Source organism: Zingiber officinale, chromosome 5B (genome assembly GCF_018446385.1).
Source record: "Zingiber officinale cultivar Zhangliang chromosome 5B, Zo_v1.1, whole genome shotgun sequence".
Lineage (NCBI taxonomy): Eukaryota > Viridiplantae > Streptophyta > Magnoliopsida > Zingiberales > Zingiberaceae > Zingiber > Zingiber officinale.
In genome coordinates, this window is record NC_055995.1 from 128,379,747 (window position 1) to 128,404,385 (window position 24,639).

The window sequence follows — 24,639 nt, forward strand, 5'->3', positions numbered from 1 at the left end:
ACCAAATAAATTGTCACGCCCCAGGTAGTCCCTGTCCGAAGAAATTTCGACAACATCTCCCCTGTACGGCGGACAATATGAATCTCAGTATACATATATCAATACCTCGGCCACACTCGGCCGGAACAATACAATGCAAATAAGAAACAAACCACGCAGTTTATATCAATATTCCACACCGCTCAACATATAATCAATCCACGCAGTTTAATAAGGAAGAACGATATAAAACCAACAAAGATATACGTACACATCCTACTCCACTACAACGAAGAAAACAATCCACGAAGTAGTGTGAAAATCTGCAGCGGAAAACAAAAGCAGCAAACCCAAAGGTTCGACATAAAGTCCACAATACAAACCCACAATACAAGTATATAAGATGTAAAAGCAAAATATAATCCGACAAAGAAAATCCTCGCGATAATGGGGCTAGTGACTGGAATATCTCCCGACGGCCTCAACCTGAAAAATAGTAACAACGGGGTGAGTTCAAGAACCAGGTAAACCAATAGACACGTACAGAATATATATCCACCAGTAATAGCCTAAGGTACGGTCTCCTAAACCATGGGATCAAGAGTACAGTTCTCTAACCATACAACCTACGGTATAGTCTCCTAACGGAATAACAGATATGCATAGCCGAAATAAACAGTAGTAACCAAGAATAATAAAGTACAGTCTATAGCAAGAATAACAAGAAATGCATAATCGTAATAAATCAGACTCACTGCGAGGCTTGGTAATCGATCAGAAACATACATGATAAAGATAGTCGAGCAAAAGATATAACTAGCGAGACAATCATATGCAATCACCAAATGCATCAATCATAAATAATGCAACCTGTGCATATGATGCAAATGACACCCCTACTGCCATGCTCAGCCGCCTCACACACAATGGTGAGACCGAGGGGGTAGGGCTGTGACAACCGGCACTCTGCATCACTACCCCGATGAGTGACCGAGTGGACGGATCTTTCGTCGGAGTACACCTATCCTCCCGCCTCAAACATAGTGAGGAGCGAACGCCTCATCTCCGACGCAATGACGGGAGGGACCCCTGTGCTACCACGCCCCGTCACGCTACCCACGAGCGCCCCAATGAGCACCACGGCACCCACCCTACACACCCCGAGTGCCGTGCCACTACCCATGCAGTGAACACGCTGTGTGTAGGTCTAGTAGCCGACGAGCTCAACAATAATGGAGTCGTCAATCGCCCAGCATGCAATCATGCAATATGGTGCATGCGGCTACAGTATGTCATACCTGAACATAGCCTCCTCCATATATATGTGTGCCCAAAAGGTAAACGCATATATATAACCATGGTATAAAACAACATAAATCCAAAGACATCACGTATAACAATGATATGAGTATCATGAATCCAAGAGCATGTATCACACATGTACCGCATCTAATCAGTAGAGTAGAGCACTATAGATATACATCTCTATGAACATATACACATGGCAAGCGGTAAAGGTATCCAATCCTAAAGTAAAGCAACTAGCAGATGAAGCATGTGATAGGTATCAACTAGCTAAGACCAAGAGGGAGAATAATCTACTATCTACCACTAGTAAATATATATAAGCTACACATATCATAAGACATTATCAAAAGATAAGTCAGAGGGTACCCGCCTCAAATAGAAGGTACAAATCACGCAATCCAAAGTCGACGTCGAGACGCCGTCTCGAATCAGAGTCCTGTGTCAAACCAACAATATATATAGATTTTATTTAGCTAAATCAAATGAATAGCTAAATAAAACCCCTAGAACTAAATTAGGGCAAAAACCCTAATCCATACAATCTCAACCTACGTAATTAAATCTAATGGTTAATTAGGATTAGTTACCTAATCTCTAATCACCAATTAGATTAGGAATCCAATGGTTGACTAGGGTTAATTACCCTAACCCTAACCATTCCATTAGATTAATTCTACACACAATCAACAACTAATTACAACATGTATCACCATCTAGATTAATCAAATCTAACCATGATCTACATCTAAAATCAAAAACCTACATACACTAATCAATCACTCTAATCATGTATCAACATCACTACACCTTACCTCAATCCCAGCTATTGTTGATGTTGGAACTAGGAGGCTGCTGGTTGGTGTGCTGCCGGAACCAAGAAAGGATTAAAGAACACCACAACACAACAAAACTTCACAGCTACGCTTGTTGATCCACAACACTCAATTCCCGATCATAGAATACAACACCTGTTGGAATTCTCTTCCCACTTCAACCGATATCTCAAACACAGCAAGAAGCTGATCTGGAAATTATAGCAAGTAATTAGATCAAGCCATGGGGATCACGGATCCAAACACCAACCTAATTAACAACCTAAACTTACCTCAAAAGGTTGTCTCCAGAAGAAATCACCCAATCGGAAGATCATCACTGATCAATTACAAACATAGACTCTGCCCGACAACTCAAGAACAAACTCACTGATCCCCTCCGATCCGTGACCTAATTCAGCCGCCAAGAAGAGAAGGTGCGTCGGTGACCTAGGGCTGTGATAAGCTCGTAGGTGATCGGGATCGGTGGCGTCGCCGGCAACATCGGGAGGAGAAAGAGATCGATGCTCTCACCTAAGACTGGAGAAGGTCATCCACGATCGGATCTGTACCAGCGTCTGCTCCCCTAGGTCGACGGCAAAGTCGGGATGGTGAAGCTTCGGCAGCGATCGAAGGCGAGCGGAAAGAAAGGATCGGGCGGGAGAAGGGACTTTGGCTGAATCTGAGCGTACTGGTCGATGCCGGCAGAAGGAGATCACCGGAGCTCTGGCTTGCTTCGTCCGCGAGAGAGAGGAGGAAGAGAGGGGAGATCGGGATCGCATCGGGGCAGAGAGGGAGAAGGGTCGGGATCGGCAGTGGTTTGGAGGAAACGGCGATTTGGGGCGGAAATAAAAGAAAAAGAATTATATAATAAAAACATTTCCTCCCTTAAACAGGTATCCCAAACAGGCTTTATCCGAACCCGTCGATTGATCTCCTCAAAACCGTCCATACGAGCTCCGAAAAATTCCCAGAAAATTTCTAAAAATTCCGGAAAAATTTTATAAGGCTATTTCTGAAATAACCCTATTTATTTAAATTTTCCGAGATCTCACAATTAGGACTACCTGCATAGATAGATCGTTCTTTCTAAGGTCATGTCCCTCCGCTTTAGAGGTTATAGGCCACTATAACTTAAGGAACCTTGTCGAATGTACCAGTCCAATAAACATAAGTCTGTGTGCCGAATTTTGCAATAACCTAGTGAAAGTAGACGATCTCACCTATACCACTAGGGCAGCAGGCACTGATATCACATTTTCCCCTACGACTATTAGAGTTGCGTCCATCTACTTGTTCTTTTTTGTGCTATCCTCCGAGGGATCTACCATTCGGAGATCCCTACACACATATTACTCTCGATACGATTTATTCGTATTTTTTTGGAGGAGAGAGAGATCCCACTGTGACACAGTTTAGGTCAGTAGAACTTCGGGTCCAGGACTACGCTCTTTATAGGGTTGTAGTCCTTTGCATTTTACCACTGACTACTCGGGACATCGCTGTGATGCATCCATTCCATTCGTTCTTACTCTATGCCCTGATTCATAGGTTAGACATTGACATCAGCTTACATATCTTCTCCACCATTATCTACTCAGCTGGATTCGTGACTGATAGACGAGTCCATATGCCATTTGGTCACATTCTGACAGCCTATATGTCCTCGTTGCGCATTGATGTCACTAGAGGAGACATTGCCCATATGACCGAGTTCGATGTTATAGCAGCTCGGAACTTCTCCCAAGCCGGTATCCAGATAGATAGAGATGACGGGACTATGTCTTGGCGGAGGGGGGCACAACACCAGCCCGATCCAGCTGTGGACGAGTTCATGCTCGCACTATTTCCGGAGGAAGCCGCACCGGCTCCACCACCTCCCCCACCGAGCACCACGACAGCTGCCTATCCGACCGTTTGACCGGACTAGAGAGCTATGGCGAGTCTCCAGCAGGAGAACTCGATTTTCATCGAGACATTCGACGAGAGGTAGCCGAGTTACGAGCTGCCGAAGACATTGAGCTGATGGCGCTTCTCCGATCCGTCTGGACCACCCCTTCATCATCTCAGTAGATCTAGTTATGACTCACTTCTATAGCTACACTACCTGTAAAATATTTTGGATCTATCTAGTGATATTTCAGACTTACATTGATTATGTTCTATCTTGATAGACTAGGATCTTTCAAAAATACTTTCAAAATGGTTTTATCAAATTATAGGTTAAACTTGTTTGTTTTCAAAACTTTTCATTTTTAGATTTTCAAAAACAGTTTTGGCCTTAGACTAGTTTTGAATCCCTTGAAAGCATGTACACATAGGACTAGTTTTTGAGCATCTCACCAACACCTTAGGTTTACCTTGCTTGTGTTTGACAAACATAGAAAGGGGTGAGATGCATAGGCCAACTGTCTAGACTTAAGATGCTTATTTCAATGCATCAGCATAAGTCTGGACGTTAAATACAACTCAGACATTAATCAGATTAAGTTCATCAGTCAAGTCAAACACTGACTGCTTATAATCAACTTAATCTGACTAACCAAGTGAAAGCTACTATCTTCTGATAGTTAGTTAGTACATAATTGGTTAGACAGCTGTTTAATTTTAAATGTCAAGTTCAGGGGGAGAAATTATTCAAAATTTTATGTGTTTGACAAATGTTTTAAAAAAAAAAAAACTATCTTATGTTTGAACATCAATCTAAATTTAAATTTAACTAAGTGTTTGAAAAACTTGAAAGTTTAATCCCACCTAATTTTCAAACCTGATTTAAAAAGTTGACGATTGAAAATTAAACTTACCAAATCTAATTACCAAATTTCAGATTAACTTAAAAATTATTTTGGCAAATTTAATCTTACTCGTTTAACTTTTGCTTTGTTTTGAAAGATTGAAGTTAAAAAAATTTCCTTTTAAAAGTAAATGTTACTCAAACCTGAAAAGAAAAATTTACCTTTTGAAAAGTTGGAAAACCTAATTTAAAAATTTGTCACGCTTGAGAAGTTAAAACTTTAAATTTATACTTTTCAAAATTCAACTTGTCTCCCCCAAGTCAACTTGATTTTTTCCTTGGATTTAAAAATTGTTTTCTTAAACCAAACTCAGATTTTTTTCAAGATTAGCTGTGATTATTTTTTACAGAAACTTTACACTATGATTGTTTACCCTTGTTTTTTGATGAATGCCAAAGGGGGAGGGTTAGGTGGTTAAGTTAGATAAACCAAATTGAAAACACTGAAACTAACTGTAAAACCAATGTACCTGGCTTTTTCGTTCTTTCACTAACTTAACCAAGTTGTCATTCTATCAAAAAGGGGGAGATTGTTGGTGCGGGTAGCACTAACGGTCTAACCTAGGTTTTGATGAATGACAAAATAGGTTAAGTTAGTTTTGTTGTTATCTGACACTTTGATCAAGTGTGCAGGAGAAGTCCAGACAGGTCGACGGGCTGACCGGATGTCTGGCACGAAGTTCAGCTAGGTCAACGGGCTGACCGGATAGCTGGCGAGAAGTCCAAGCGGGTCGACGGGCTGACCAGACGCTTGGCGAGAAGTCCAGCTAGGTCGATGGGCTGACCGGATAGCTGGCGAGAAGTCCAAGCGGGTCGACGGGCTGACCGGACGCTTGGCGAGAAGTCCAGACGGGTCGACGGGCTGACCAGACGTCTGGCAGGTAAGTGAGGTAAGTCACTGGAGGGGAGTGACTGCGAGGACGCGTTCCCGGGAAGGGAACATTAGGCGTTGATCCGGCTTAGATCCATTTCGGATGTCTAAGTCGAGATCGTGACTAGATTCCGGTCTCGGAAAGACGGAATCTAAGTCATACTCTTTGCTATTACTTTGTTGAACTTTAATTGTGCTAACAATCTGTTTTACAGGATATATATTTGCCTCCGGACTAACGTTTCTCGTGCAGGACGGACTCTGCGGGAAAACAGGGTCCGGGCGCCCGGGAGGCAAACTTTATCCTGATTGCGCATCGCCACGTGGAGCATCTCGGTTTGAGCAGCTACGTCACATTCCAGGCGCCCGGAAGGAATCCAGGCGCCCGGAGCAACATATAAAAGAAGTCCCAGGCAGGAGCTTCAGAATCAATCAATCTGAGAACTCTTCTACTGCTGGTCTTGCTGCTCGACGTTCAGTGCGACGCCAACTAAGCTCCGACAAAGCGCTCCTTCGGTTATTTAATTTCCTTGTCGGTATTGCTTTATTTTCACTAGCAGTTCCTGTGTTCATTTTTGTAACTATATTCGAATTGTTAGTGATTGCCCAACTGTAATACCCCGGTTCTAAGATTATGGTTAAGTATGGCCTAAAAGGTTAGATGGTACTATCCATATCACCAAGGTGCACCTTCCTTTTCGGAAGCCCAAAGTCAAAGAACTCCAAAGTTAAGCGTGCTTGGCTTGGAGAAATCTGAGGATGGGTGACCTCCTGGGAAGTTTTCCAGGGTGCGTGCGAGTGAGGACAAAACACGCTGAAAGGACCTCCGGTGGTCTGTGGAGCTAGTCGTCAACTCGATGGGCAATTCAGGTAGCGTTCCCGGTTCGGTTCGGGTGGGGTCCGCCCGAGCCGGGGCGTTACAGATGGTATCAGAGCCGCCTTGCGACCGTGAGTGCGCCTGTGGCAGGAGCACCCAGGGCATCACCTAGCAAGGGAAATTCTGGGATTTGTCTGTGGTGTGATTTGTGGTTACACAACGAGGACGTTGTATCTTTAAGTGGGGGTGATTGTAATACCCCGGTTCTAAGATTATGGTTAAGTATGGCCTAAAAGGTTAGATGGTACTATCCATATCACCAAGGTGCACCTTCCTTTTCGGAAGCCCAAAGTCAAAGAACTCCAAAGTTAAGCGTGCTTGGCTTGGAGAAATCTGAGGATGGGTGACCTCTTGGGAAGTTTTCCAGGGTGCGTGCGAGTGAGGACAAAACACGCTGAAAAGACCTCCGGTGGTCTGTGGAGCTAGTCGTCAACTCGATGGGCAATTCAGGTAGCGTTCCCGGTTCGGTTCGGGTGGGGCCCGCCCGAGCCGGGGCGTTACACCAACGAAAGTGGTCAAGGACCACGGGCCTTCGAGTAGGAGTCGTCACAGGCTTCGAACGAAGTAAAAAACATCTGTGTCTATTTTACTTTTCCGCTGCGTTTATACTCTAAATTTTCGAATCGATATTCACCCCACCCCCCTCTATCGACTCTAACGGTCCTACACTTTAGACTAAGCAAGATTTAGGAACCCAATATAGGTTCCAACCTACTGGATTAACTAAATATTTCTTAGGTACATATTTTCTTGAAATATTCCTAATTTGTCCCTGGTGATATCTATATTACCAATTTAAATTTTCTAAAATTAGATGAGCATGCATGGTTTTTCAAATTATCTACTTGAATTTTCAGATCTTTATTTTCTAATTTCAATTTCTCATTTTCTAATTTTTATTTGTCTAATTCTTCTAAGAGACAGGACTTAGCTAAAATTACTTTTAAATTTTTATTTTCATTTTCTAATTTGCAGCAATCTTTTGTTAAAAGTTTAATGAACTTAAACATTTTGTCGGGAGGAAGAGATAGTACCTGACTTACTTTGTTGATCTTGTTGTCCGTTTCTCCCCCTGAACTGCTGCTTGCTTCCAACGTGGCTTCCCCTTCATTAATGCTCTCAATGCTCATTTCGGAAGAGCTTGACTCGCAGTCGTCGTCTTGATGACTTGCCATTAGAGCAAGTCCGAAGAATGCCTCGACTTCCGACTCCGACGACGTATCGTCCCACGTTGCCTTTAGGGTCTTTCGCTTTTGGATAGACTTCTTACCCTTCTCCTTGTCTTTGTTCTTCAGCTTGGGGCAGTTGTCCTTGACGTGCCCTTCTTCGTCGCAGTAGTAGCAGCGGATCGTCCTTTTTTTCTTCCCCTGCAGATGGTTAGTAGATCTAGATTTACAAAGTTTCTTGAATCTTCTTACCATCATTACCATTTCCTCGTCGTCGAGAGAAGATTCCGACTCTAGTTCGTCTCTCGAAGCTTTGAGGGTGATGTTGTTCTTGGGCTCCTTCATTCATGCACATCTTGACTCATGCACTTCAAAAGTTAAGAAAAATTATTCTAACGAAATCTTTTCTAAATCTTTAGAAATGTAAAAGGCATCTATTAATGATACCCATTTGGTATTTCTAGGAAAGGAATTCAAAGCGTACCTTAGCGAATCTCGGTTACTTACCTTTTCTTCGAGATTCGAGAGTCCGTTGATGATTGCCTTGATTCTCGAGTGCAGGTGCGCAACCGTCTCATCTTCCCCAAGTCGCAGGCTGGTGAGCTGATTGCGAAGTAGATCTCTTCTGGCGAGCTTGGCTTCGGACATCCCTTCGTGCAGCTCGAGGAACTTCTCCCAAAGTTCCTTTGCCGAGTCGTAGCTCCCGATCCTGTTGACTTCTTGAGGCGGAAGAACACTTAGCAGATGGTATTCTGCTTTGCCGTTCGCCACGAAGTCGGCCTGCTCCTTTTTCGTCCAATTATTTTTCTCCTTACCTTTCGGTGCTGTAAAACCAAATTCCATTGTAAGCATTAATTCAAAATCGGTGGTAAAGAATACATGCATCATCTTTTTCCAAGTGGCGAAATCCCCTTCGAATTTCGGTGGGTGGATGCTTGGTCTGGCCATCTCGTTGCTTCGTTCGGTGGTTAGTCCTCCTAAAGCGCCTCGGCTCTTATACCACTTGTAGGACCGTTGGGTCGGCTAGAAGAGGGGGGGGTTGAATAGCCCTGTAAAAATAAAACACAACCCTTCCTGACTTTTCAAACTAACACTTGCATATAAAATAGAAAAGCAATAAATTAAAATAGAAAAAGACAAGGCACCAGATGTTTACTTGGTTACAACCGAGGAGGTTGTTAATCCAAGGAAAATGATCGCACTACTATCTCCTTCAGACGGAGAAGCCTCTTTTACAGCAATGTAGGCATAAAAAGAAAGAAGCTAATCTAAACAGTGGAAGCGCACAAGCGTTGTTACAATTTCTGAACTGATTGAAAAGCTTCTGAACCAAGGCTATATTTATAGCCTTGGTCGGGGCGCCTGGAAGGGTTCCGGATGCCTTGGGGGGATAAAATTTTATCCCTCAACGTTCAAATCGCGTTTGATGTGATTTGGTCAACAAACCAGGTTTGGGCGCCTGAAAGGGTTCCGGGCGCCCTGGGCTGCTTCGGGCGCCTGGAATGGTTCCGGGCGCCCTGGAGCCTAAAGTCAACCGATGTTGACTTTTCATCCGGGGGCCACTTCTCCGGTTCAGTTCGCCTCGGTCCGGGTCTTCAACTCCGGATTCGCTTGCTTGGGTGATCTCTCCGGTCTTCTCGACAGGCTTCCCTCCGGCTTCTCGTCCCTCGGAATCGCCGCGTGTTTCCTTCTCATCCACCGACGTACTCATCCGCAGTCTTCATCCCTCGGACGCACCGCGTGTCGTCCTTTTCGCTAGCTGCGTCTCTTACTCCTCGAGCAATCTTCCGCTCCGGCTTTCGTCCCTCGGAACCACCGCACGCTTCCTTCTCGTCCGCCGGTGTACTCTTCCGCAGCACCTCGTCCCTTGGACGCACCGCGTGTCGTCCTTCTCGCTAGCTACGTCTTCCACTCGAGTACCTGTGCTCCTAAGCTCCTACACACTTAGACACAAGGTTAGAAACACACAGGATCTAACTTAACTTGTTGATCACACCAAAACAACCTTGGGGTTCCAACAATATCTCCACAATTGTATGATATTGTCCATTTTGGGCCTAAGCCCTCATTGTTTTGCTCTTGGGCTATACCCAAAAGGCCTCAAGCTAATGGAGATATCTTTCTCTTTATAAACTCATGATCTTTCCCATGTGTTTTCAATGTGGGACTATGTTTGCAACCTTGCAACACCAACAATGCCCCCCCTCAAACAAAGGACCACAGGCTTCCCATGTCCGATCATCGACCCACCAGGTCTTCCTGTCCCTCGGTCCACCCGACCTACTAGGACTTCCTTGCCTAGCCGCAACTAGGACTTCCTGCCTGGTGTCTGGTCCTCTTAATCTGAACATAGGAGTCCTCACTTTCTTTGTTCGAGATCAATATTATACCCACATGGCTCAATCAGACCATAGCTCTTGTGCACAGTCGGCGGTTAAACCTTCTGGCAGTCCGGGCTCTAATACCAATTGTTGGATCAAAAAGAATTTAGATATCTCCACAATTGCATGATATTATCCACTTTGGGCCTAAGCCCTCATGGTTTTACTTTTGAGCTCTACCCAAAAGGCCTCAAGCCAATGGAGATATCTTTCTCTTTATAAACCCATGATTTTTCCCATGTGTTTTCAATGTGGGACTATGTTTGCAACCTTGCAACGCCTACACATGCAAATCTTTGCTATTATGGCTGAGCACACGGGCATACCTTTTAATTAAACTTCATTAATGTCATCCGGTGACTGAGCACCACGTGTCCCACTTTCTGTTGCCACATGTTTGACGTGACAGGCGGATATCCGCTGGTGATGTGATAGGCGCCTTTTCGAATTCAACGGTCGAATCTCCTCCTAGTTTTTTGCAACCCTGGATCGGAAGGCTCAGGTTGATCGACCACGAGGTTTATAAACCAGCGTGCGTCGCCATCTTCTTCACTTCACGTGCCTTCGTCTTCAAGCTTCCCGATGACACTTCGCTGTTGCTTCTTCTCCGATGATCCTTTCTATAAGTCTCTTCATCTTTTCGCTCGAATCTTTTCGTTGTTTTTCGTCGTCCCGCTCGTTTTCGATGGCAAGCTCCTCATAACCCCCTGCCTCCGTCCCTGGGCTCTGGTACACTTCCATCGAGTCCAAGTTCGATGGGGGCAACGCCAAGATTTCGATGGTACACTTCCATAGCTAAAAAGAATCTTTTTGAAAAAATATTTAGCTCCTTTTACTAAAAAAAATTTTTACTCAAGAGATTTCTTTAAAAGGTATTTTAGTTATACTTTTAAAAAGATACTTAGTTTTATAAAAAAAATACTTGACTTATCCCAAAAAAAACACTTTTTGAAGCTACCTAATTTTATTAAAAAAACTTAAGTTTTTACCAAACTTAGCCTTTAAAAATTTGACTTGAGATTTAAAAAAATACTTAGCTTTTGTAAATACTAAAAATATTCAACCCCCTTTTTCTCTCCCCCTTGATTAATGCTTAAAAAATTTTAAGTAAATTATTTAAGTCTGAGGGTCCTAGAGTCCAAGCATAAAAAATAAGATTAAAAATATATTTAAAATAATCATTTTTTTTATTTTTCATCTTATCCTTTCTAAGTTTTCAAAAATGTTAAGCTTATGACTTTGAGTGAGATGGAGTTAAGTTAAATTTGAAGTTGAGAATATTATATCTAAATTTGAAAATATTTAATTTTAAGGAAAAATATTTAGGTTTGAATTTTAAAATATTCAAATTTGAATAATTAAATTTAAATAAAAAAAAATTAATGAAGCTTTAAAAATACTTAAGTTTTGAAATTAATTAAGGTTTGAAAATAATTAAGTTTTAAAATTAATTAAGATTTTGAGAATTTGTTAAAATTTTAAAATTAATCAAGATTTTTAAATTAAGTAAGTTTTTAAAATTAATTAAAAATTAATTGAGATTTTTGGAAATAATTAAGTTTCTAAATTTAATTAAGTTTTAAAAATAATTTTATTTTTGAAATTAATTAATAATTTTTTTTTTTGAATTTTAATTAAGTTTTTGAAAATAATTATGTTTTTGAATTTAATTAAGTTTTGAAAAATAATTAATAATTATGTTTTTGAATTTAATCAAGTTTTTGAAAATAATTAAATTTAATTTGAATTTGATTTAGATTTAATTAAGTTTTGTTTGACTTTTGACTAATTTTTATTTTTAATCTAAATTCATCTCATTTTTTTTTTTATAGAGGGACAATTAGGGAACTTTATATGATTTATGAGATGGTTAATTTATTTTTGATTTAAAGTGAAATCTAAGGATTGATTTACATTTGAGTTAAACGTAGGTTTAACAGTTAGTCGATTAAATATCTATTTCGATGATTGGCTTTCAAGCTGTGACGAGGCCTTCTTGGGTATTGGAGCAACAACCACTTCTAGACAAAATATTTTAAGGAAATTAGATATTTAATTTTGTTTATGAAAATTCTATGTCTAACTAGTCAAGTGTCAATCAAACGTAAGTCCTTATTTACTCTAATCTAAGCATAAATAAAGAAAGCGATAAATCAAGTATTGCGTAATTCTATTTAATAATAAAAATAGTTTTTTTATTGGTTCCCCCTGGATCATAGTCTCAATAAGATCTATCAAGGTAGCGAATTTGATTCTTGGGGATCCAATATTGATTAAGTCCAACTTGATTAGTCAAGTTAAACTTTGAGACTCATGCTTGGACTATTTTTTTATTTGATCGATTCACTAAGGATAAGTACGTTCTGAATCTTTGTTCAGCCTTATATCCAAGTCTAGATCGATTATATACAACCCTTTACTTTCCAAGAATCATATTAAGGTTCTTGGAACCTAAAGTGATCCGTTCCAATGAGTCATTGAATTCTTTGACTTGAATTTTTAAATTAGAATTCTCTTCCTCAAGTTGTTGGACTTGAGTTGAGGTTCCATCTTGAACTTGTTTAGTCAAAGAACTCAAGTTAGTCTCCTCCTTAAGGACTGTTATCTTATTTTGGAGCGACTTGACTCAGATATTGGATTTGTCCAACTTTCTTAATAAGTATGAAATTAAATTTTGTAATATATCTACTTGAGGAGAACTTACAGTATTGTTTGGCTCTTTGGAAATGGATATGGATCCATGGCTTCGTTCAGACTCGACTTCTGATTCAACTCTGATTCTGGACTTAGACTCGGTTTCGACAACGTAAGCTTGTACTAGTAGAGCAAGGAAGCCCGCTTGCTTGTGCTCTTTGTTGGAGTCTTCCGAGGATTCAAATCACGTTACTTTCAAAGTCTTCCTTCTTCTTTGCTTCTGATTTAGACATTCCGGCTTGTAGTGACCCTTCTGGTTACACCCATAGTAGGTTACTTTTGACTTAGGCTTCGTTGTATGATTTGGACCTGGCTGCTTACTCTTGCATTGGATCATGTTTCTCTTCTTAAGCATTCTCTGAACTTGATTGACTAACTCGATGGTGATCTTGTCTTCGTCTTCAGAATTTGATCCATCTTTAGATTCAGATTCAGGTTGCATTTGGACTTCACCTTCTTGTTTGGGAGTTTTCCTGCAAGTAATGCAATACCTTTCTTGATTGGAGTAACATTAGTTTGTTCATGCAATTCAAACTCAAAAAATAATTCATCTAGCCTAATAATCGAAAGATCCTTGGATACTTTATAAACATCTACCATGGATACCCACAAAGTATTCCTCGAGAAAGCATTTAATGCGTACCTTATAACGTCGCGATTCTCCACCTTTTGTCCGATCACGTAGAGTCCTTTGAGCAAGTCTTGGATCCGAGTGTGTAATTAGCTCACCGATTCACCATCTTATATTTTAATATTATATAACTTATTTAAAATAAGGTTGCATTTACTTATTTTTGTATCGGCCTCGTTCAATTCTATCAATTTCTCCCATAAATCCTTTACACTTGAGAATGGACGACCAACTTGGTTCAGTTTTTTTTTTTAGTTAGGCCGCATTGGATAGTATATGTCACTTTTGCATCCGCCTCAATTTTCCTCTTTGTTGGTGTGCCCCACTTGTCACAAGGGATAAATACTCCATTTTTTATAAGAAATGTGAATCCGGTTAGGATTATGATCCACATTTCCACTTGCGTCTTCAAGTGGTATTCCATATGGCCTTCCAGTAATTGAAGTCCTCATTGGAGAAAAGGGGCGAGCGTACGGTACTATAGCTTTCTTAATTGGTCATTTAATAATCTCTCACAACAAAAATGAAAAGCAAAGAGTACAAAGACTTGGTCTTGGATTAGTAGTGTGGAAGTAGAAAAGGTGAAAAAAGCGGCTCGAGTGATGTTGCACCAATTTCGAGAAAATTCAACGAATCAACAAATTTGTCAGGAGAGGTTATTAGACCAATTCTGACTTATAGTAAAAATTTTAAAATAAAAAAAGTCCCTGCTCTGATACAAATTGTAGGATCGTTGTGCTAGAGGGGGGTGAATAGCGTTCGTGGCTTTTCACTTTTTTGGAAAATAGTCAAAGTAAAACACAGCGAAAAGAAATAAAGAAAAACAATCGCTAATACTGTTTGTTTTTCAACTCCTACTCTAAGGCCTATACTCGTTGAGTATTTACTTTAGGCAATCTACTAATTGTTCGTAAATTACAAGTACACAAGACAATTACAAGAGAATTATAATCTAAGTGCTCTATTAAGAAAGATTATACCGACAACTTAGAATTCAGAGAATAGCGCTTTCGGTCGTCGGAGTTCTGTTACGGAGTAATAGGATTGTGATCTTTAAAGCAGCACACAAGTGAAGGATCGTAAAATTGAGTTGTTGTCTTCAAAGCTTCTCGAACTCGTCTTCTATAGACTGTTGAAGGCGCCTTCAACAGCATGGAAGGCTCCTCTAACTGTAAAATTTATCCGCAAACTCTCGGACTCGATAACTCTGCATTTCGTGAAGTTCATCCACCTGAAGGAACCTTCAACTAGGGTATTCGAGGTGCCTTCAGAACCATAGAAGACGCCTCGGGCACTGTTAACCTAAAGCTCTTTTGTGCATTTCACTTCTTACAAGACATGTTAGTCTAAATATCAAATATACCCTGTAAAACAAAGTTACCATAATAAAATAATATGGAAATAAATTGATAGTCTCCGAACTGTCCAGTTCTGACTTTTAGATTTTTCAGAAATCTTAGGTTGAATCGATGTCTATTGTTCTCCCTCAATGGGGAATACGTTCTCGCCTACTCCTCTCAGGAGAAATTACTTTTTTACCAAATTGGTCCTCCAGACCGTTTAGACTTTTGCTCAGCGCTCAAGATTTCAGGACTTTCCGCTGGATGTCCGAACCCTGACCCATCCAGTCTTCTACCTGGTGTTCGTGACTCTCAGGATTTTCACCTACCGTTCTCGACCCTAGGATTTCGCTCGACGTCCTCAACCTGCTAAGACTTTGCCCAATCTCCCAAATCAAGACTTTGTTGCCTAACCGCAGCTAGAACTTTCCACCTATCTAGTATTCACTAGGACTTTCACTTTACCTAAGATCACTTAGGATTGTCCTACACACTCAGTTTAACTTGTTAGAACAACAAAAACCTTAACTTTGAACCCTTTGTCATAATCAAAACTTAAATTCGATTATCCGATGCTTCCTGCACTAACAAACTACTCACCCCTTGTCAGCCATCTGGTTAATCTTAACCTAACTAGACTTCTCACTTAACTCGGTCAACCTTGACAAAACTCTCCATTAAATATATTTGTCGAACATTAAAACACTAGAGGTCGATTGCACCAATAAAACTTATATCAAAACTATGGTTCAACAATTTAGGGTACTTACAATCCTTTGTTTTTAGTGTGAATCAACATAGAATAAGTTAGAAACAAAATAAATAAAGTACAATAAATGTTTAAAAATAAAAAGTAACAAATATTAAAAACAGCCCCTAGAGTTATGCATTCATGTATTCTTTCCCTCGAACTTAATATATCTCTCATTCTGAACACATCAACAATATGGGGTTAATTTTTTTTTTCTTTTAAAAGTTGTTTCAATATCAGAAAAAAAATATGACTAATTTACCTGATATTTACTGCACTGTTTTCTAACATAAAAAATTTCAGTAAAAATTCATTCAAAATAATTTTCTATGTATCATATACTGAATCAAACTTAAAAAAAGTATAGAAAATTTTCTATTTGTCCAAACAATTTGGAATTTTTTCTAACTAGGAGAAATCAGTAATACATTTTTTAGAAAAATAAATTTGTCAAAAATTCATTTTCAAAAAAAAATCATAAATATAATTTTGATTAGAAAATATTTAAAATTTTAAAATTTTACTTAACCACAGAATATATGTTATTGTTTCACATAAAAATTTTGAACAGAAGATATACTAATCAATTTTTTATCTTTGTTTTTTATTTTACCACAAGCAATTTTAATAATTGACATTTAAAAAAAAACAATAGATAAAAAAAAATTCTAACATTTCAAAATTGATTTTAGTATCCAAACTAAATTTTTACCTACTAGATTTACCATGTATTTGGAAGGAATAAAAAATCTTGGTATTCTTTTAATTTGGCCCCTATGATTTTTTAAATTTCAATTTAGTCCTCCATAATCTAAATTTTGTTGGCAAAATGTATTGGTAATAAATTCAAATATGAACTCAGAGACTTTTTTCTAAGACTAATTTATGTGTTTTTACCCGTTCCCTTTGTTTTGTATTTTCATCCTTGAGTTTTTCAAATTCTTCTTTAGGACAAGAATTTTCTAAAGTATTTTCTAGTTCAAAATTTTCTTTCTTTAAGTCAATATATTTGTTCCTAAGTTTACATAAGTATCTAGAAAATATTATAATAGTTTCATCCATTTTATCGGTGGATAGATTTCGTACGTCACTCACCATGTTTGATTCATCACTTGAGGCTTTCCCTACAATGTTGCTTTCTCTAGATGAGTTGTACCCTTCATCTTCATGGATTGCCATGAAAGCAAGTCTAGCCCTTTGCTCCGTTTCTTACTCTTCGGAGGAAGATGTGTCGCTCCATGTTACCTTTAGGTTCTTATGTTTAGAATCTTTAGGTCTTCTGTCCTTCTCTTTTTTCTTGTTCTTCAGCTTAGGATAGTTATCCTTGATATGTCATTTCTCATCACGGTTATAGCTATCTTATCTTCCACTTTTGCTTCTTCCTTAATAGCTTTAATGTTGGTCCTTTGTCAAAATGGTTAGCCTTATTTTTTTTTCCATTTTTCTTACCAAATATGCTTCTTTGTTTTCATCGATTGATGTATCCGAGTCCAATTTGCTTTTCTTGGCTTGTAAAGCTATGTTTTGATTTGACTTTTCTAGTTCATTTAGGCTTGCACATCTCGATTCGTGTAATTCCATAGTTGAGAAAAATTCTTCTAAGTTACTTGAAGATTCATTGAAATATAGGAGTCTATTATAGACATCCACTCATGAATTCTTGGAATTGCATTAAGTGCATATTTGAGCATGTCTCAGTTTGTTATTATTTCTATGAGATTGCTAAGGCGGGTGAGGATCTCTTTCAACTTGGAATGTAATTGCACAACCTTTTCACTCTTTTTCAGTCAAAGGTTGCTGAGTTGATTTCTGAGTAGATCTCGTCTCGCCAGTTTTACCTTCGAGGTGCCTTCATGGAGTTCCAAAAACTTTTTTCAAAGATCTTTGGCATAGTTGTAGGAGCCAATTCGGTTGAGTTCCTGCGCTACTAGTAACTTAGCAAGTGAAAATGAGCCTTTCTGTTGACCATGAACTCCTCTCGCTGCTTTTTGGTCCATTATGGTTCCTCTATTTCTTCTCCGTCTTTGTTCTTGGGCACTTCGAAATCAAATTTAATACATAACATAATATCAAAATATGTTTTGAAGAATACCTCCATTTTTCTTTTCCGTGCAATGAATTCCCCCTCAAATTTTGGTGGGTGTCATTGCTTGATCTCCTTTTGTTGTTGCATAGTCAGTGGTTAGTACTTCTGGCGGTCCAAACTCTGATATCAATTGAAGGTGAAACAACATCGATTTTGATTAATAGAGGGGAGAGGTGAATAATAACCTGCAAATAAAATGATCTATTTCTCTTGCTAACGAACTAGCAAAGATACACACTTAGTTAATATAAATATAACATAAACTTAAAAAGAAGAGACCGAATTTACTTGATTTGCAACCAGGAGATTTCTAGTCCATGACTATGACAAGCTCTACTAAAATCTCCTTCTTCAAACACAAGTTGGGGGTGAAGAAACCCCTTACAACAATTAAGTACAAAATTAATTAAATTAAAAAACTGAAAGCAAGTAAATAAATGAGTGTGTTATCCAATCCTCTATTTATAGCCTTCGTCTTCGATCTAACCATTTGTTGACGCGATACTTTATGAGTGTCTGGATTCATTGACCTCTATCCACTCTTGCAACGATCTGCTGACGGCTCTGGATGACTCCTATATATCTTTCCAGGCGACTGAATATGCTAATGTGGATGCTGTCTTGATCCATTTCGGTGATATCTCCTGCTGACATGACTATGCCATATAGACACCTGAAAATGTTCCAGATGCCTGGACTTGATCATTTTCTTCTCAGTTGCCTGAGGATTGTCTGGTTGCTTGGAATTAAGCTCATTCCAACTCAATTTCGTTCTTTTTCACGAGCAATCTTCCTTTCAGTTTCTCGTCCCTCTGATGTGTCTTGTGTGTCATTCTCACTCCACTAGCGTGCTATTCCACAACTTCTCATCTATTGGATGCACTAAATCCATTGACTCCTTCCAGTGCCATTCTTCAAGACCACTTGCGTCTTTTGCCGTCTTGAATGCTTGTGTGTTTCCTTAAGTCTTTGCATATTTAGGCACACAAGTTAAATCAACAAAATCTAACTTAATCTTATTGAACTCACGTCAAAACTCTGGCTCAACCACTTGGGGCATTTATAGTTTCCAACTAAATTTCGAAACATAGTTGGATTAATTGGTTTCCCTTCACTAGCTTTCTCAACTTTGATCCTATAACACGGGTTGAAACAAGATTTGCATTCTCTATTTTTTTTTCTTTTTTTTTGCATAACTCTCTTGAGTGATAAATTTTTTTATATTTGGATCTTGGAACTTTAATTCCAAGAAAATGGTGTAAATCTCTAAAATCAGTTATCTTAAATTCATTCTTCATTAAAAGCTTAAAATCATCTAGCATCTTCAAATTATCTAGTATCTTCAAATCATTAGATCATCAATATAAAGGGTTACAAATATGAAGCCTCCTTATGGATTGGACTTGGAGTAGAGTGTGCTCCAATGAGTATTTTAGAAAATCATTCTTTTCAAAGTAAGAACTGATGCAGTTGTACCAAGCTCTTGACGATTGCTTTAGCTTATACAAAGTTTTTTTTTTCAACTGGTAGGTTTTATCTTCTTCTTTCTTTTTAATAAAATCAGAAGGTCGAGATAAACTTCTTCTTGAAGCACACTATTTAAGATTGTTGATTTGGCATTTATTTGAAAAATCTTCTAATTGTTTTGAGTTGCAAGACATCATTAATTGAGCAATATCAAGTCTTGACATGGGAGTAAATACCTTTGTAAAATCTCTTCTTTTTTGCTTGTATCCTTTTTCTACAAACCTTGCTTTATACTTGTTAATGGAGCAATAAGCATTCATTTTTATCTTGTATATCTATTTAACACCCATGAGTTTTTTTATGTACAGGAAAATTAGCGAGCACCCAAGTTCCATTTTTTTCAATGCCTATTGTATCATATTTTATGGCTCTTTTTCATACTCATTCCTTATTTGCATGAAATTGGTTCTTTAATTTTCCTAAAAGAAAGCAAATTAAGAATGCAAAATCATCATTCAATAGACTCAGTTGAATTTAAAAGCTCTTGCACATTTCACATTTTATTTGGAGGATGACTTGGTGAAGAACTTAATGAATTTTTCTTCTTCTTATTCTTATTCACTAAGAGAAAAGGAATGTGTATCTCTACTGCTTTTCCTTTTGGATCTTTGAAGAAACTTGCATCTTCATCAAAATGAACCTCACAATTTATCATAATCTTTTAGCCCAGATTCAAACTTTAATCTATGATTGACCACTTGAAAGTAGTTGAAGAGAGTGTTTATAAAACATGATAAATTGGATAATATTTAATCTGGGATGACTAATACAAGTAAATTTAAAGGCGTGAGGGAAGAGTATTTATATTTATAGCGTTGAAAGAGGGAGGGAGAGAGAAATGGCGTTTGTTAGTAGTTAGTTTTGTGATCCGTCCACGTTAGTTTCGCCGGGCTGAAGAATCGCTCGTCGGAGCTCCCCTGAGCTGTCTCGTCCTCCTCCATCCATCCAGTGAATTAATTAGGCCTTTGTTCCTTCCCCCACCTTCTTAGCCTACACCCCTGCCGCCCGGCCCGATCGCTGCATGCCGAGAATAACATCCAACTACGACAACCTCCACCTCCTCCTCCTCCTCCTCCTCCGCCTCCGGTCGATCTCCCTGCCAATTGCTCCATCATCGACGCCCCACCCTTAATTATATGACCATTATGAGCCCTTCCATTTCCACGTCCAACACCAGCAGCACCAAGTCCTCCTCCACCACCATCCCCACCATCAATCCCTCTGCCTCCTCTTCCTCCTCCTCCTCTGGCCAGAGCGGTACGGCCAACTCTGCCTGCGCCGCTTGCCGCCACCAGCGCCGCCGCTGCAAGCCCGACTGCACCCTCGCCCCCTACTTCCCCGCCAACGACCAGCACAAGTTCCTCAACGCCCACCGCCTCTTCGGCGTCAGCAACATCATCAAGATCATCGCCAACCTCGACCCCCTCCAGCGCAACGAGGCCATGCGCACCATCATCTTCCAGTCCGACATGCGCGCCCAGGACCCCGTCGGCGGCTGCTACCAACTCATCCAGGACCTCGATAACCAGATCAAGCACCACGTCGCCGAGCTCCAACTCGTCCACCGCCATCTCTCCATCTGCCGCGCTCAGGCCGCCGCCGCCGCAGCAGCAGCAGCGGCCCAGGCTTCCGATCTCGACGTCGTCGGGCCCGGCTCGTTGCTCCCAGTCTCCGGCGCCGCCCAAGACGTCGTCCTCGACCCCGACACGGCCGTCAACATCTACGAAGCCAATCTCTACTCTGCTTCCATGAACAACAACCTGAGCCAACAGCAGCACGAGCAGCAACAATTCTACAACAATAACTACTTCTGTTTCGACAACATCAACGGCAACAATCACAATAACGGCAATTGCATCGACGTCCACAGTGACGCCTGTGATCATAATCTGCTGAGCACTCTTCAACAGCAGCAACAACATCACCAATGCGTGGTCGGAGATGACGAAGAAGTGAAGCCATTGGTGGACATGTTCGAGGTCAGAACGTTGATTTCGGCGGACGACGACAGAGATTCATCTGGGAACAATGTTGCTTCCACTTCCAGTGATCAGGTCAATGGCTCTGATCTCCATGGACTCAGGCACGTACACAATCTAGCTTTTAGTCATATATATATAATATTGCCTTTAACAAAAATTGTTAGATGGATGACAATTTCAATTTATCAAATAAGTTTTTTTTTTTTTTTGAGATTGTGGTATGAATAATAGCCATAAAAGATTGCAAGTAGATTTTTGTTTTCATTATATTTGTGATCATATTGGTACTGACTGAAAACATCTATATTTGGTGCTCACTTTTCAAGCTTGGAGCTAAAAGAGGAGGTGTTAAATCAAGTGGCACAGGAGCATGATCTGAAGGGTGCTGCATCTTTGTTTACCCTAACGAACTTTAGTTCTTCGGTCCTATGATCAGTTCTCTTTATTCGTCTCAAGTTTTTCATAACAAAGAAGACAAGAGAGCTTGAAGGTGCCATATGCAAGTCTTTGCAAGTTATTTACAAGATTGGATCGATCTTGAATTTGAATTCCTTCTTCACATATGGCAATTCAGTCCAATATATATATCAAAAATGAGAATGTGTTTTTATGTTCTCGAGGGAGATCTAGAAATAATTAATTAAACTTGTTCAAATGAGAGGACATGGAAGGGTTCTTTTTGTATGCAATAATTAGTCAAGTGGGTTATTTATGTCGTCTCACTTCATGGTTAATTAGAGATATCTTTTTATTAGCATTTTATGTTGACGTAGTCATTGTTAATTATCAATTAATTGGTGCGGAAATCCATTTTATTTTGATGGCATGAGAGATTGATAATACATATGTATATCATAAATGAGTCAAATTTATACTATATAAAATTTTCTTCAATATAACCATAAATCTAAAAAATTGACCACTTGGATAAACTTTTCTATGACCCTTTCTTCCTTCCTTCATATCTGTGAGACCGATTTAGGAGGATGATGTGATGATTCCATATTTTTTTCTATGACCATTTCTTGATTTACCTCGACACCGGTAGAAAATGCTTTTGTACTTAAAATAGGATGAATTATTAGAAAAACAATAACATAAATTCAATCAACTAAAAGGAAAAAAAACTATATAATTGACTGAAAATATAATCAATGAAAGGCTGACAGAAAAATTCCATGCAGAACTTGATTCTACACAACATTTTTGATGGTACATATCAGAATGCAGCCACAAAACGGTGATTCTTTTAAATGGTTGGATCGTGATCTAATAATCAAAATTTTCATGTGCAAACCCAAAACAAGTTGGAAAGCAACACAGGGCCAGTAATGACCATCCACTTTGCTAGTAGGTTTCTTGGCATGAGTACATTACTCTTAAGTCATATTCTCTTTATTCTGAAAGGCAAGGAATGGGGAAGTTGCTACTTTGGTTTGGGTGCTTCACTTTCTTGTTTGGCTCCTGAGACTGCTGCTGTTGCGGCAGCGGATACAGCAGCTGCAGCGGCACCTACTTTTAAGCCACCAGCGGCCTTCATGGCGGTTCCAACTTTTGCAAAAACAGCAATTCCACCTGCTAGGAGTGCTCTCAAAGCAACTGTTGGTTTCAGTTCCATACCTACGATGATTGTCACCAAAAAAAAAAAAATGAAACTAACAGGAAAGGAAAACCATTTGTGCAAGTTTTTTTCCGATAGTTGAAACAATTCTATAGGATAAAGTTACAACTATTGGATACAAGTATTACAACAACAACCAAATCTTATCCCACTAAATGGGATCGACTATATGGATCCTTCTACGTCATTAAATTATACCCCCTAATATATCATTATTTATATTTAAATAAATTTTATCTTATTTTATCAATGCTAAGTTGTTAACCAAGTCTTTTTTTTATCTTCCTCTTCCTCATTGATATGGACATTTATCATAGTTTCACATCGCAAGTATTTATTAGTCGTTTAAGTACATGTCCATACCATCTTAAAAAAAGTAAAACAACTATTGGATACAACACAAAGAAAATGTTTCACAAAGAATAGACATAAAATAGCTTAGCCAAACAAAACGAAAGGAAGTATCAATATGTTCACAACATTTTGCCCCAGCCCAATGTTAGGTGAAAATCTGTATCACCAAGCGACAATGATCATGTCGATATATAGTAGCATTAAGCAGAATATCAAGATCCTTCTTTTCTCATGGAGAAACTGTCGGCCACCGTGCTTATAATATTTGAACAGTTAGATCCTCTCATGTGGGATTGTCTACGTGATACTTAATTGTTTATGTACTTATTTTTACATTGGAAATCTAGCAAACACTTGTAGCTCTACTGTTATCACCAACTATAAGTATCTTCAGAGACATGGCCACATTTTGTTGCTTTCTTATGTTATACTATCATACAAAAAAATAAAATAAAATAAAATAAAAAACAGATGATCTGCAACTAGACCTAATAATTGTCGAGAAAAAAATTTGGTAGAATATCTACTGAGAAAAACAAAAGTTAGAGAGCAGGAGAAAATTTTCAGATGTCAATCAAGAAGAAACAGGTTTTCACAAACAAAAAAGAGAACCAAGCAGGGAACTACCAAAAAATGCAATATTGAATAAGAGCAGCGAAAATTAGAGTATAAGATTAAGAGGAAGATTACTTTGATCAAAAACTAAGATGGGGAAGGAGAGAGGCAGGGAAAGTAACAGACTATTGCACATGGATCTTGGACCATTACATACAATATCGTGTTATTTTCCCTCCTCTTCTCCTTCCCTTCCCAGCTTTCCATCCTAGTATACTCACCCTAAGATTTTCTAAATTTTTAAAATATCTGAGTCTTATAAATTTATACATACTATTTAGCAAGCTTTCTGAGATTATATCAAAAGTGCTTACCAAGTGATAACAGCTTAAAAAATTCTTCAATGTCCAACATTGCCCATCACCAAAAGTCAGGTGGCAATGACAAATACTAAAATATAATTTCGCAATAATTATTTAAAAATTTGCTAATAATTAAATATGATTTTAAAAAACAATGACTTTGAAGCATATGCATACCACAAATGAATTGTGCTACCTATAATACTAAAACTCTTCATCTATATTCATACTTGTGTCTGGACCTCACACTCTACCGCTAACCCTTGAGTCAACACAAAACACTTTATATCGATGTGTGCTAGCACCTAATCCTTAAGTTCTTAAGTCGTACTTCCACGACAATTTGATTAAATCAGTCTTAACTACACAAAAAACTATTCTATGAATTACCTAGGTTAGTTAATATATGCATTCTTATCTGTTATATAATTTATGTGATAGAGAATGCTTAAATTTCTTAGGATGATTGACTTAATAAATGGATTTTTTAGATTAATCACTTTATTTGATATATTATATGGTAGCGAGAGGTTGAAGGTAGGAAGTGA

General features: G+C 38.9%; 2 protein-coding genes and 1 long non-coding RNA gene across 4 annotated transcripts; 1 reads left to right on the forward strand and 2 right to left on the reverse strand.

Annotated features, from left to right (window-relative positions):
- Nucleotides 1–403: 403 nt before the first annotated feature.
- Nucleotides 404–2,959, reverse strand: LOC121987859. 2 transcript variants are annotated; one of them, XR_006113744.1, is made up of 3 exons: nucleotides 2,393–2,959; nucleotides 2,100–2,311; nucleotides 404–465 (listed from the first exon to the last, which is right to left on the reverse strand). It is a non-coding gene; the product is annotated as an uncharacterized LOC121987859 (long non-coding RNA). The 2 variants fall into 2 exon arrangements; XR_006113743.1 differs by lacking the exon at nucleotides 404–465 and adding an exon at nucleotides 1,658–1,723 and having other exon boundaries at nucleotides 2,393–2,957.
- A 17,403-nt stretch (nucleotides 2,960–20,362) lies between these two features.
- On the forward strand, nucleotides 20,363–21,631 carry LOC121987041 (LOB domain-containing protein 7-like). The gene is made up of 2 exons (XM_042540951.1): nucleotides 20,363–21,300; nucleotides 21,526–21,631. The coding sequence occupies exons 1-2, from the start codon at nucleotides 20,363–20,365 to the stop codon at nucleotides 21,629–21,631; spliced, it is 1,044 nt and encodes a 347-aa protein (XP_042396885.1).
- Nucleotides 21,632–22,362: 731 nt separating this feature from the next.
- LOC121985951 lies at nucleotides 22,363–22,818 on the reverse strand. The gene has a single exon (XM_042539693.1). It carries the CDS (start codon nucleotides 22,815–22,817, stop codon nucleotides 22,626–22,628), a length of 192 nt encoding a protein of 63 aa, XP_042395627.1. The 5' UTR covers nucleotide 22,818; the 3' UTR covers nucleotides 22,363–22,625.
- Nucleotides 22,819–24,639: the final 1,821 nt, after the last annotated feature.